General features: G+C 44.2%; 1 protein-coding gene across 1 annotated transcript in view; it reads right to left on the bottom strand.

Moving 5' to 3' along the window:
* The window catches only part of vrk2 (VRK serine/threonine kinase 2), a 17,604-nt gene extending 3,166 nt beyond the window's left edge, over positions 1 to 14,438 (bottom strand). Inside the window, exons 1-13 of the mRNA XM_084470807.1 lie at positions 14,331 to 14,438; positions 13,758 to 13,914; positions 13,047 to 13,102; positions 11,580 to 11,649; positions 10,709 to 10,796; positions 9,650 to 9,758; positions 9,207 to 9,299; positions 8,800 to 8,932; positions 3,954 to 4,074; positions 3,477 to 3,535; positions 2,356 to 2,525; positions 479 to 625; positions 189 to 314 (exon numbers count right to left, since the gene is read on the bottom strand). Of these exons, the coding sequence (XP_084326933.1) occupies positions 189 to 314; positions 479 to 625; positions 2,356 to 2,525; positions 3,477 to 3,535; positions 3,954 to 4,074; positions 8,800 to 8,932; positions 9,207 to 9,299; positions 9,650 to 9,758; positions 10,709 to 10,796; positions 11,580 to 11,649; positions 13,047 to 13,102; positions 13,758 to 13,887 (1,302 nt within the window). The 5' untranslated portion in view covers positions 13,888 to 13,914; positions 14,331 to 14,438. The remainder of the gene's footprint in view (positions 1 to 188; positions 315 to 478; positions 626 to 2,355; positions 2,526 to 3,476; positions 3,536 to 3,953; positions 4,075 to 8,799; positions 8,933 to 9,206; positions 9,300 to 9,649; positions 9,759 to 10,708; positions 10,797 to 11,579; positions 11,650 to 13,046; positions 13,103 to 13,757; positions 13,915 to 14,330) is intronic.

The following is a 14,438-nucleotide window of genomic DNA, read 5'->3' as shown; positions in this document are numbered from 1 at the left end:
ATGTATCTATTTTTTTGTGATTATGATGTTTGAACCATAATCCATGTTATTACTAAGTTGCAGTCCTGTCTGTTAGACTGGACAAAGGTTCCACATTCATTCTGTAAATGTCTAAATTGAGGTGTTGACTCCCCTTCCCCCGCCCTCAGTCTTTTTATAAATGGGTCCCTAAATGACAGTTGTCATACCTCAGGCCTATTTACTGGTGGTCCTCTTAGATATTGAGAGGGAATGGGTTTGGTCTCCCTTGCCAGCTCCTCCTCCTTCAGCTCCATGGCTTCAGGTTTGGAAGTTCCTCTGGAGGTCCTCCCCTTCTGTTGGGAGAAGGGTTTTGCATAACATTAGCGCTTTTCTGTCTACCCTAAATATTGAAACATCTTCTAGGCTCAGGCTAAGGGGACGGAATAGGTGAGAAACCAGTGACTCCTCTCTCCTGTTTCATAGAGTAGCAGTTGAAGGGAGATGGATAGATCCTCACTTGTTCTGTCCGTGGGCTGTAAGCAACCGTTCCTTGTCTGACCCCACTTGGTTTGGTCTTCGTCACTTCCCCTTTCGCACCATCCTCGTCTTCATCCAACACCACAGCTCCAGTCTTCGATTTGGGCTGTCTTTTTGATGTTCCCACCTTTTTGGAGAGCAATATTGTTCATGTGTGTCATATGATCATATTATATATATGTTTTCAGTTGTCAACTTCGGTCCATGCTCTGTATCCGCTCAACAGACAATATTTAGGGGCTGTACAGTTTTCTTATTGACCTTGTGATAGTACATACTAAGTATAACTGATTGATACCAAGCCCTGCATACTGACTGAGCCTGGCTACAACTGTGGGATAAGTATTTTGCAGAGATGTTGACACTGGTGAGCCAACCTGCTGGTTTTTGATGGCGTGGTCATTTATATGATTTAAACAGATTATGACTGTCTTGCTCCACTTTCTTTTTCAATATTTTTTCTCCTAACCTCGCTTTCGATCACCTTTCTCTTGACCCAAGTAATTTTTTATTGAGTGTGCTGCCCCTACACACAGAAATAGAATTACTCTGAAACTCAATAACATCCAAATTCTTTTCAAGTCAATATCATCAAAAATGCAATAACGGAAGATTGACGATTTGATCAAAGTGTGGGATTCTCCTCTACGAAAGCATATTTACTTTCCCTTGAAAGCCCAGGATTGCTGTATTCTTCTGTTTTAACTTCCAAATGAATGTCACAATGCTGTCACTTCAAAAATAACTTTCAACCTCAACTTGTAATTGCTTTATCAGTTTGACCAATTTCTGTGTAACACAGCTTTTGATTACCCCCGACCCTGTTTGACCAAAAAATAAAAACAACCCTCATTTATTTCCACGACTATTGTGACGGAATGACTCACTGGAAACGGCCATTCAATGGCCTTTGTCATCTGTGACATTTACTCTCCTGTTTGCTAAACCACCTGTAAATGGCCACTTCTGTTTAACAAGGGATCAAACTGGCCAGCACTCCAGTATGGAAATTAAATGACACGGGAGCGAAGAGGAGAAAAAATAGAAACGAGCACAATTATAGGACGTGCAGCGATCCCTTTTGCCCCCCGCGCAAAAGTGTTTCTGTGTGATTGGAGTTGTCAGATTGGGGAGTGTTTGGAGGGGCAGCACCAGCAAGGCTCTGGGAGGTCGTGTCACTGGAGGAGGACTGGAGTGATCATGAGCTCACAACCCCACTGCTCTCCAAGCAGAGGCCCTCTGTGTTAGCGCTTACCCAGGGGTCAGTGCTCAGTCCCTTGTCTTTGTGTGTGTGTGTGTGTGAGAAAAGATTTTCTCGTTTTGGAGTTAACGGACGAAACTGGCATCAAACTGTGCTTGGAAACCATGTGCTATATTGTCGATGGGTGTTGTGAATCACATGATGCGATTGGATGGAACGTGGATGCCTGGTTATATGATGATGGCACACAGACTACTGAATCACCCTTTGTATGAACTTACTTAGAGGACAGTGTGAATTTAACCATGTGATCAATACCTCCATGTAATGCTAGTTTCATCACACTACATTGATAGAGACAGCCACGTTTGTTGTTATTGCCTCTAAACCACCCATTGTCCTCACATTATTGAGCTTCAATAATGTCCCAATACTGTTCCAGTTAAGATTTAAGAAACAGTTGGAAACACACCTGGCTATGGAAATAACCAGGAGAGGCAAAAAGTCCTCTGTCTGGTATTAATCCAGGCAAAAATAACCTATGGTTCAAAGATGGATTTCACATCAAAACACGTTGTATGAATCAGTAAATAAATGATGAAGTGAAGGGGCAGAGCAGGTGCTGAGTCAGACCCCCAGGCCCCTTGTTGTCTTACCTTGCCCCGGGGAAGGGGATCCTCCAGGGCCCCAGCTGCTAGGCATCCATGGGGCCCGGAGAAGTCGAGCCTTCCCTGAACGCCGCTTCCCAGCAGGTCCCTGAGCATCTGGTAGTCTGGTCGCTGCTGGTACCCAAGGGATTTGACGTGCAGGAGCATCCTTCCTACCTCTTAAGAAGAGGGGGAGAAGAATATCATCATTTTTATTTCAAAGAGTTTCCATCATGCATGTGCTCACATTTTGGTGTCTGAACCGCAACAGAATATTCCTAGTCTGACATCAGTACACTACTGGCACATGAATGCCTCACCAAAGTTATCAAACCCATACAGCGTGATCTACCTGAAGCACTGACAGTCCAGTTACAGCTAGGAAGTGAGGGGCAAAGCGTTGCGGTTTATAGGGGGGGGACATTGTATTAGTGTGTGTGGGTATCGCATAGTCAACCTCTATTCATCACACGGGCCGCCACAACACATATAGCGTGCAGTAATGGCGTGCACAGCGCACACATGCACTCGGGGTTGATGCATGCCCTGGGGCTTATCTGTGGCACGCAGCCCGGGGACCCTGTCACCATGAGGCTGGGAGAATCAGCACTGTGGTGCCAACCATACATCACACAGTGAGCCTTCAGCACATGACCTCGCCTAGTTTTATGAAGGAGGTAAGGGAGGGGTGATAGGTGCACTGCGGAAAAACTTAGTAAAAAAAACAGTTAATATCAACAGGGTGTCTGGAGTGGTGGAACGTTTATTTTGGAATTCCAGCCGATCGACCAGAATCAATAAAAAAAAGGCTGACCACATGGCGACTTCAGCAGGATTTATTTTCGTCTTTGGAATTTCCTCTGCTCCGTGCACCTTGACATACTTCATTTAATTAAAAAAAAAAATAACAAGAAGTGCTGAAAGGGCCGTCAGTAGCACTAGCACTACCATGTGTGTGTCATATATTATACTAATTACTACAATATTTTAGGGGGACCTGCAAAGCCATAGCTTTGCAGAAGGTACATGATAACCATCTGGCTGACACCTCCAACCCTCCCCCCCCCCCCCCCTCACACAGACCAGTCCAAGTTCAAACAATTGGACGAAGCATTGAGATCTTCACCTACCCGTGGATGATCCACCGGCAGACAGCTGCTGGACAGAGCGAGGCAGATTATCCATCAGTCTGAGACAGAGGGATGGAAAATTAAGAAACTGTCATGGAGCATTAAAGGAAGGAGGAGAGGAGTAGTGGGGGGGGAATGGAGGCAGATATTTTGACATGGAAAGAATGCGTTCTGGAAAGCAGGGCTGAGTTGAAGCCCAGGAAACCGGCCCTTCGATAGGCTTAAACGGAGCTTAGAGTTTTCACTATTTACACTGCGGTAGAGACTTTTCACCTGAAAACCTTTTCATCCTTGAAAGCGTTCATACACAGCTTTACATCCAGTGCAAATGTCAATGTTTTTGGTTAGGTTTCGCAAAACTTGGTTACATTTTGGCATTAGCAGTTAAAACAAAAGGCAAGCAAGAGGTCTGAAGAAGGCAAAGAAAGAGGCAAGCATTGGCAAGAATGATGCTTTTTTTCTAGTAAGTTATCTTACTTGGCCTTGGCTTCCTGGACCTGGGCCGGGTTGCTCAGCATGCCGTCCCAGGGCAGCGCGCCACACAGCCAGTGGAGCAGACAGAACCCCAGCACCTGGAGGTCCCCACGCCTGGAGGGGGCTGCGGAGAGAGAGTCATTCTTTTTGCTTTCAAGCAATCCAGTTGATGTAAAACGTGCATCCACCTCAGAAAAAGATGAACCACTATATGTGCACTTAATGAAGATGACAACAAATCCTCATTGTAACAATGTTTTTTAATTATTAGACAGTCCCGTTATATTCCATTTTGTGAACACTTTCGGCAGACTCCTCTATTCTCTTTTCCAAGTCTGCACTGCATAATGCAATGACTTTCTTGTTTCTACATTATGGTTGGATGGCTTTTTGGATAACACTAACCTCAAATGTCCCTAATAAGCTTCATAAAATGCCGGAAATATCAGTCTTGAAAAGGAATCAAATTACTTGGAGCAGATGATGTGGGAGGTGCTGTAAACACATCTCGCTCATAATCTAGCCAATAGCGCGTCTGGGAGTGTCTGAATATACGCGTGACGTTCATCAATACCAAGTCCATCCTAAAGGGGGTCGTGGCCAAAGACTTTTAGTGGAGCTCAATACCGCAAAGGCCGCGACGTGTCCCGTGAGAAAGCATCTATTGACTAGGCTTGTCCAACGCTGGAAATCTCTTCCCTGAGCAGTGGCCGGAATTGATCCCTCAACCACTGTTCAGCCCCCAGCTGATGAGCTTCTTTAAACGAGTCGCACAGTGGACGCTCATGAGGAATGGATAACATTACGAGGTTGGAGCCCGTACCTACTAGCCTGGGAACCAGACGAATCTCGCAAGCTCATGTTTCAATTGCTCTGCAGATAAGGTCTGTAGACTGGGTACCCCCAGCCCGTTCTGCCAGCGCTTTGAATTCGCCCAGCAGGAGGGGCTGGAGAGGAGCAATACTTTTCTTCCGGTTTCCGATCCACTTTTACTGGAGCCAATCACCAAGGTGGCTTTTCCCCCTGGCTATTGGCTGGTTTAACACAATGACGGCAGGGAAGCAGCGGCAATCAACGGGCGTAGTTCAAACGACTCAATTGGCTACGCAATAGCCAATTGCGTAGCCAATTGAGTCGTTTGAACTACGCCCGTTGATCACGCCTCTTGTGCTGAAGAAAATGACAGCAGCTCAAGCTCAATCTATGATTGAGCTTGGTCTGGCAATAGCAAAGCTAGTCTGGCTCCTCTCTCCATTCAAAAATAGTTCTTCCCGGTAAAAGATGGACCGACTTATCACAACCGTTTACCTAATGTGAGGCGGGATAAATACAATGATGGTGCCTCACAACCGTTTATCTAATGTGAGGCGGGATAAATACAATGATGGTGCAGAGGAGCGTCGTAGAAACATTTTCAGCAACAACAAAGATAGCTGCCACTGCTGTAGAGTGGTCTGCTGATTCCGCTATCAAGACAGTATTAAACAAACTCAATGTTATATTTCACTAAAAGAAGAACAAACGTCTGCACTTAAAGCTTTTGTTGAGAAGAAAGACGTCTTTGCTTTGTCCCTCAGTGATGTGTCACCCATTCTGTTGCAATGATCGGTTGTAGGCCTATCCAATTGTGTCTAGAGACATTTTGGTCTGAGCCTGTTGGTGAAAATGCCTGTTGGTGGCAATTTGTCTGGTGATGTCAGTGCCTACAGTACAACTAATGGAATTGCTAAGTTATGTATTTTAAGTTTCCACTATTGGTGAGAAACCAGTGGGTTCTACAACGTTCTTTTGGTTGAATTGTAACATAGGATTTAAAGGGTGTTAAGAAAAACAAGCACAGTCCATTGAGAAGGGCTAACCTGATGAGAAGGAATCTCATAGGATCTCACAGATTAACACTGGTGTGAAAACAGGCAGTTCTGGGTCAGGACCACTGGGACGGTAAAGAATGAGTGGTTTGGTAACATGGTGAGAAGAGTACAAGTATTCCAAAACAAAAACTAAGCTGAATGCTATGTTCATACAGAAGCAGTGAAAACTATATCCTCACTGTTGTTTTGAACTGTTGAGACTGTTGAGACTTTTCAACAGTGTTATCACCATCCCATAACAACCCAACAACCCCAATCCCCTCTTCACTGCAGGTCCAACTAGCCTTATGCAACGTAACCATCAACAACAATAAATGCATAAAAAGTGTTCTAGTGTTTCCACTTCAATTCAAACAATAGTTTTTTGATTGCCATCTTAAAAAATGGTTTACAGGACCGGTGCTTGCCACTGACACAATGGAGACACTTGATATTGAGTAGTTGACTTATATTCACTCTCCAAATCAACAACTTTGATTATATAGGCTTCCCTGCTCCCAAACAGCCCACAGCCTGCCCTTGTGAGCTTTAGAGTGTGCATCAGGCATGCATTAAGGCAGCATTACGCTGTGGCAATCCTTATTGTTGCTTATAATTACACGGTGCTCCGTCCCTATTTAGAGTCGACCGAAGGCAAAGGCTGATGAAAAATATGAGCCCTTTTTAAGAAGTGGTGTGACTCCCACCGCGACACAAAAGATTAACAATTAAAAAAAGATCAACAACTACATAATGCTGCCGCTGCCCTCCCGCACGTGCTCTGTCCCTGTTCAACAACAACGTTCTGTGTGTTTGCCGCCATTGTGTTCAATGCCCTTGTGAGTGAGATGGTGTGTGTGTGTGTGTGTGTGTGTGTGTGTGTGTGTGTGTGTGTGTGTGTGTGTGTGTGTGTGTGTGTGTGTGTGTGTGTGTGTGTGTGTGTGTGTGTGTGTGTGTGTGTGTGTCTGTGTGTGAGAGAGAGAGACAGTGTGACAATAACTTTCAAAAAGAAACTTGGACATGCGTGAATAGCCTACAGACACACAAATAGAAATGCAAACACTATCGGATGAATCTTGCACACATGCCACACGCACGCACGCACGAGCGAGGAGAGGGATGATGTTGCTGGTAATTATCTCCCATTGTTATTCAGACCCCCAACCCCCCCCTGCTCCTAAAGCGAGCCTCGCCATCGCATACTTAATCCACTCCTGCTCCACCTCGTCAGACCCAAGGTGGTCAGCCATCCGCCCGGACGCCCACCCGATGCTCGTGTAATTACACCGTTTAGCTCCCGCTCCAACCGCTCGCCAACTTCCACCCACACCCGGCCGGTGTGGTTTTGCGTCGGCCGGCTGCACCGCAACCCGGCAACCCGACAATTTCTTTACGATGACGTGTGGCACCGGGCCAGGGGTGGCCCCGTTGACAGGGTCCCAGTTGTCACTTAACCCCCCCCCTCCCCACCCACCCACGTCGTTCCAGTGCCGCGTCCAAATCAGACCTCTTGGCTTTCGGAGCACAGAGGATTAAAAGTTAATCATACTCTTAAAAAGGTTAACTTTTGGAGCCCGAGAAGTCATATCGATCGTCGCCCTGAAGATTCTTCTTTCAATTTGGCTGAGTAGAAACAGAATGAGAGATTGATCCGGTCCATTTAAGACAGCGTCGGGAGATGGAGCGAGAGATAACGGTCCAAAATTAAACTTCTAGGTTGAGTACGTGCCGGTTTTCAATATATTGTTTTGTTAAACTGCGGTTTGTGTTTGTGACTGAAACCTTGTTTGAATATATATCCATAGCACAAATTGATCTGTGTTCCAAATTACGTGAATGAATCTTGCACTTTGCACATAACTGTTTGGAATAAATCCAATCAACTATTATTTCCCTCCATCATCACTACAAACTCCATTGCATACTACCCTGGTTGAGTAGAGGCTGTGTGTGTGTGTGTGTGTGTGTGTGTGTGTGTGTGTGTGTGTGTGTGTGTGTGTGTGTGTGTGTGTGTGTGTGTGTGTGTGTGTGTGTGTGTGTGTGTGTGTGTGTGCGCGCGTGTGCACTCGTGCTCTATGTAAAGGTTACCAGCATTCCGGGCCTCCCATTTAACCAAACATCACAACCCTCCATTAATGTAGTGGGGGGGGAGTGGGGATAAATATTCCACCCAGGTTCTGACACAGGCTAACAAGCTAGTTGTTGAAAGGACAAAGTAGCTGGGAGTTAGCAGAGGCCACGTGGATAGGTGGTGGTGGTGGCCAGGGGGTAAATCGATGGTCAATGAAGAGTGGTAATCGTGTGGGCAATTTCCCAGCTAATGTGTTCTCAATATCAGCCGATGGAAGTGGAGGGCACGGGGCAGACAGGCGGATATGTATTGACCAAACGGGAATTTCAAAGGAAAGAAAAGGAATGGAAAGGAAAGATAATGATGTATATATTAACACGGTATGATTTGAGGCATAGACGCCGGTACAGTATTATATCACGGTATGTTAATTTTATATTCTAATTTCGATATAAATGCTTCTGAAGAGGTAAAATACTGGTTAGGCAGCTATTTTTGTATAGAAGAAGTATTTTAAGAACATTTATTGAGCAAAACTGCAATAGAAAAAAATGCTTTTTTTTCTTTTTTTTTTAAGTTACTTCCAGTATGGATAGTAGATTTCTTTCTCCACTTGGTCGCAGACCTTGCTGTATAGTTTTTATATTGAAAATTTTCAATTTACCAGACAAATAAAAGCAACATCTATGCATAAAATAATGTGCAGACGAAGTGCAATTTATATCAAGCCGGCTGGTCAGTAATAGATTGGCTTGTTTTGGCTAATAAATTAAAAAATTCAACCCTTATTGGATGGTGATTCTGATTTGAATCGAATTATAATCATGTGTGGTCATAACTTCTGAATTTAGAGCTGAGATTATTCTGGTATTTCTCCATTGTCCTTTCTCTACTGTGATGCGTTTAAATATATGGCTGAACATCTCACCAACTCCAAGGTGGGCGTCCAGACTGGTGTACTCCATGGTGCCGTTGTGGCCCTTCTTGGGGTTCTCTGTGTACTCCTTGTGTACTCCCTCAGGGCAATACCTGTAAGCCAGGCCGTAGTCTGCAAGGTAGACCTTCAGGACACAACACACCCATTGGCTAACCCGTCACTTTGACGCTTCAGGATATTCGACCACAACAAAGCTCAACAATAACACAAAAAACTGTCCAAACAACGGCCCTTTGTGTAGTTCGTTATTATGTATTTAAATGTCCCTTAAGAATCACGGCTAGCAAAATAACCCCAGAAGCGACCACAGAGAGACGTCAGCAGCAGAGGAAACCATGGAAACATTTTCTGAGACTGTCAACTTTGTTTCACGCATTACCAAGAAGACGCTGGCTCACCTTCTCAGGGTCTGTGTAACCCAGCATTAGATTGGCAGCTTTGATGTCTGCGTGGACGTATTCGTGGTCATGGATATACTCCAGCACATCCAACTATAAAGGGAAGACACACACACAGAAACGTACACAAACACAAAGATACATAATGAATCAAAAGCAACTTTTTCCACAATGACTACAAAGAGTTGTGGCCCAAGAGTGGTCATAGGCGTTCTTGAACAAACTACCCATTCAAAGAGTCAGCCTTGGATGTAAACAAGGGGGCATTGTCTTGAAGATGATCATTTTGCTCTTTGTCAATAGTTGTACAGCACTTGGCAGAGAGCTAGCGTAGCCTTAGACTAAAGGAAAAATAAACCATCCACCTTTCCCTCTCCTTTGGAAATCAGCATCAATGGGAATAAAAGAGTTGGACAATAACACACTGGTACTTTTCCTCTCACCAGCCTCTGACCGATCTGGAGCACGGTGGCCCTCTTCATTTGACCCCCATTGCACTCTGACACTTTCTGGAGGTCTCTGCCCAGCCGATCCATGGCCATGAAGCGGTACCTGTGGGTTTCAATGCAGGGAAGTCAAAGGAACAAAGAAATCTTCTTCTCAAGAAGTGATGGAAGTAACATCTGTGGTTGTATTATCGTGTTTGAAGATAATGCTTAGAGTTAGTTTTATCAATACATCATTGTTAAATGGTTTAGATTCCAATATAAAACATTGATTTATTGCTTTTATCATTCTTAAAATTGAAGCGGTCTGTAAAATGATGGAATTAATATAGAATCAACACAAAGGAAGTAATTAAAGAGCCAGTGAACCCAAAACCCCTTTTTTTGTTTTAAACATTGTAATTTGTCTTATATGATTGTCATCATAGTAATCTGCCATTTTAGTCCCCAATTTAGAAAAAAAAAGGGTGAAATCCAATGTTTTTGCCCTTCTCCCAAAACACTGAACGTTCCACTACGCATGCAGGTGGCGTCTTTTCATGTCTGAAGTCACGACCAAGGGGCCCCGGCGGTGCGGTTTGTGTTGACGTGTGGAGCTCTGTCTGGGCAGCGGTGTAAGGCTTCCCGGACACTTATAGCATAACGCTACAGGGTGTGGCGGATTTCACTCCTCACTTATTATAACGCTCATAACCGTTACACGGTGGTAAAAAGGTATCATAAAGTTGGTGGGGGTCGTAACCATGGCCATAACGCCCCCCTCTTTCCTAAAACTTGTGTTTAATTCCATCTGAAACAGTGGGTTCACTGGCTCTTTTAACTTCAAATAGTGTGAGAGCAATGTGCTTTGCTTGCTCAAGCATGTCCATCCCCCCGCCTTCAAACTAAGTGTGTATTCTTGACTCGATGGTTCCTCTCAAGGGTGGATCGTGAGAGGTCGGCCGCCACAGGAAGTAAACAAGGCTGTGTTAATTGCATAATTAAAAAATCACTATTAACGCAAGGATTAACGCTTTAATTTTGACAGCACTAAGAATCGCTAAGAAAAGACCATACCTGAGTCCGTTGTGTTCAGCTAGCCCTGATCCCCAGTAGGTCGGTATGCCCAAGAAGCTCAACTGCTTGCTCTTTTTCCAACTCTCTACTATATAAAAACAATAAAACAGGAGCAGGATTTTAACACACAGATACATTTGTATGTACGTTGTACTATATTAAAGTGCTTCAGACGTCTGTTCCTTTAAATTCATAGGCCTGGAAAAAAAACACATTAATTTCCATACAGCCTTCATACCGTGACCATGAATATATTCAACGGGTATGTGCGTTACTCAAATTGGTTGTTTCAAGTGTAATAAGGTGTTTAAAAGTTTTGCCACCTATGATGGATCTCTCCCGGTTCACCCTGGGGAGGGATACGGTCCAAACGCTAGCACAAGCATATCAATCACTCAGGGACACATACACACACACACACACACACAGACAGAGAGGTGAGCCTGGCTCACTTCGCAATGGCTGCCGACTGGACTGGCTCTCCACCAGGGTGGCAGGTGGTCATGGGCCCAGCGGAGGTCTGGGCATCATTACGTGCGTGCATTGCGAGTAGCCTCTCTCTCTCTCTCTCTCTCCCTCTCCCTCTCCCTCTCTAAGACGGTGTTGTGTAAAAGCACAGGCAGGCTCACACAGAGCAAGACACAGACACAGAGCGAGAGCGAGAGAGAGAGAGAGAGAGAGAGAGGATAGGAAGTAAGCGGTGGGAGGTGTCGGGTGTGCGCTAACCGCCACCGAGGTGCATGTTTGCTTTGGCTTATTAATTACTGTGCAGCGAGCGGCGGCACTGGTGTGTCCCACCACCACTTCATCAGTCAAATGCGCTGCTGCTCCAGCGAGCTGCCTGCTCGCTCAGCGGGCGGCCCCAACTCACTGATCTCCGCCTTGGCTGCCCTCTGGTAGAACTTGAGCTCGGAGAACAGGGGGCCGTTCTCCTGGTACTCCTGTATGGAGAAAAGGCAAGGAGTCGTATTGATCCCGTTGTTTTGGGTTTGTTTACTCTTGTGATCACCAGCCAAACCTAAAGGGACCACAGATGGTATTTGTCAGACCCACCCCAGCGAAGCATTTGTGTGTGTATGTGTTACGGGATGTCTTTGGTCTTGAAGTTTTACACCGTATGTTTTTCGTAACATGTGAGTTATGTATAAACCGGACGGATTTACTCAAAAGAACAGTAAAGGTTTCTTTCGACAGACATGTAGAATATATTTTCTGTAGACTTGGATATATACCCTCAGCCATTAAATCATGGCACATAGACTTCCAGCCAAAGCTTGTTACCAATACATCAGGCAGCTGGAGACATACAATCTCATAGAACAAGTCTGCTATTACAACATCTGGGACAAACTGCATGCCAAACGTGGCATTTAATGTGAACACATTTAATGATTTAGTCAGGTAGGGAAAAACTGTTAATCTAATCATGAAGAAAAAACAGCCGTTACTTTCTTTGAGGGCTCTTTATAAAACGAGATGCTAAACACCCTGCTGTCATCTTATCATAAGTCCAAACATAGGTAATAGACAAGAGTTAAGGTGTGTGGCCACAGTGACCTGTGAAAGATTACCCACACACCTTCTTTCTATATTTATTAATTACAATTGAATGCTATGTCTATATCTATATGAAATACTGTATGCAGAAATATCGTATTATGTATACAAATATAATTCAATTATATATTGTTGTAATGTTTTCCCCTTATAATTTTTGCCCTTTTTTTTCCCCCTTATTATTTTCTTATAATCCTTATAACCATTGATCACTGCATCATAGACGGAGATTATGCTGTTGCCACTGTCGCCTGTCCCTCCCATTGACACATATGAACCCTCAATTTTCAACCCATAATTTACAGAATCGGTCTTGCTGGTTTTCTCACATGAGCCGCTACAGAGTGTCAAACACCAGCTCTCTCAGGGGACTAAGCATGTGCAGAGTATGCATCAGGGTTTATCTCAGCATTGCCTCTTAGTCGCTGAATGGAAGAACATTTCTAAAATAACTAGGCCTAAATCCAACAATGATGGCTGGATAACAAGAACATGGCATTATTGAATGGAATGTCACCAATGTTATCCAGTCAAGCTGACTCGAGTACTACTGTATATTTGAGAGACTAGAAAGATGAGGTTGGTTAAACAACAATATGTTAGAAAACATTTGAGATCATGACAAATGTGGGGGTACTACTGAGTCATACACTTTAGAAAAGACAAAATATCAAAACGATTAAAGTTTACATTTACTTTAAGTGGCAATCTCAAAGATTTATATGTAAATAAATGTCTGTAAACTCACTTTTGACAAATGAGGAAAAAATAACAAACTTACCACTTTTATGACAAAGCCGGTGTCTTCTCCAACAGCTGAGTCAACATCCTGGGAGGCTAAGAGAGACCAGTAATGTAATGATCAGATGGGAAAGACATGCAAGCGCTGAGTGTATGGCCCAGGTGTTTGCTGAATTGCTAGCTTTTACCTTCAATTTATTGATTGTCACCATGGTTTTCCATAAGATATGCCAGAATTGTGAAATAAAATGAAGCAATGGGAAGTTTGTATACAATAAGAATGAGGGGGGGTGGGGGTTAGAAGTTATCAGGCAGCAGGACAGATCAATATGTCACATTCCAGCTACTCAAAGTTGCCAAATCAAGGGTTGCAAATGTTGTTTATTCTGTTGTGTATTCTGGTTTGTTTTTAGAAATCCCCTATTAGCAATAGTAAGTTGAGCGGTCTTTATGTACATCATGTTTCAGACGATGGAAAGGGGTTTTGTTTTCGAGTGCAGATATAACATACTAAAAGGGAGACGTATTGGGGATATGAGTGCAGTGGCGTCACTAGGCTGTTTTATTCGGGGCTAAAGCCCCGGATCAAATTGAAATAGCACCGAATCTATTTTTGTTTGACAAAAAATAACCCCCCCCCCCCCCCCTCAACAATCTCGTCCTCCCGCGATCGCTCGATGCCCCCCACTGAGCCCCGGATGTTTAAGAAACCTAGAATCGCGCCTGTATGAGTGTACCAAATCTTCCTTACCTAGATATATGAGCCCGAAGCCGCCCTGCCCGATGAGTCTGCCCAGCCTCCAGCGCTTCTTCTCGCTGTCGGCCAGGGTGAAGCCCTCCGGTAGGGGTTTCGGTAGTCTGCTCTTACGCGGCCGCGACATGACAGCTTCTACTCTGCAGACTCAAAACTGTTGGAAGAGAGGAACATACTCATCATATCGATGTATTCTTTATATTGATTTGAGGTTGAGCGACCAACTACCCACACTAAAGAAACATACGAAGGAGGGCTGTTGAATGTATTTGCCTTTTGCCTGCACTTTGATTAGAAACGAAACTGAATTACAAAGTTATACCGGACAATGTTGTCAGCCAAAGAGGAGTTCATAACGCGTCGGTGACGGTATGCATTAATTTGTTTCTAATGGCAACTCACTTAACGATACCTCTATAACGTCTTTATAACACTCGTTTGAGGGACTGACTATTGACTATTGAGCTCATAAACCATCTGTCCAAAGAAGATTTGGACAGGTGGTTTATGACAGATGGTCAATCACAAACTAAATAAATGTACGATAATCTAGATGAGCTGTAGGCTTACATTAGTTGCTTATTTTCATTGTCAGTTCCGTGTAGCTCGCAAGACAACAACGTTCGCAGTGTGAAAAAACTAAACTAAACTGATAATGCCGATTGCTTCCTGTAGTTT

The sequence above is a fragment of the Micromesistius poutassou genome (genome assembly GCF_964030765.1).
Source record: "Micromesistius poutassou genome assembly, chromosome: 7".
Taxonomy (NCBI): Eukaryota; Metazoa; Chordata; class Actinopteri; order Gadiformes; family Gadidae; genus Micromesistius; species Micromesistius poutassou.
This window is presented reverse-complemented; position numbering and strand designations above follow the sequence as displayed.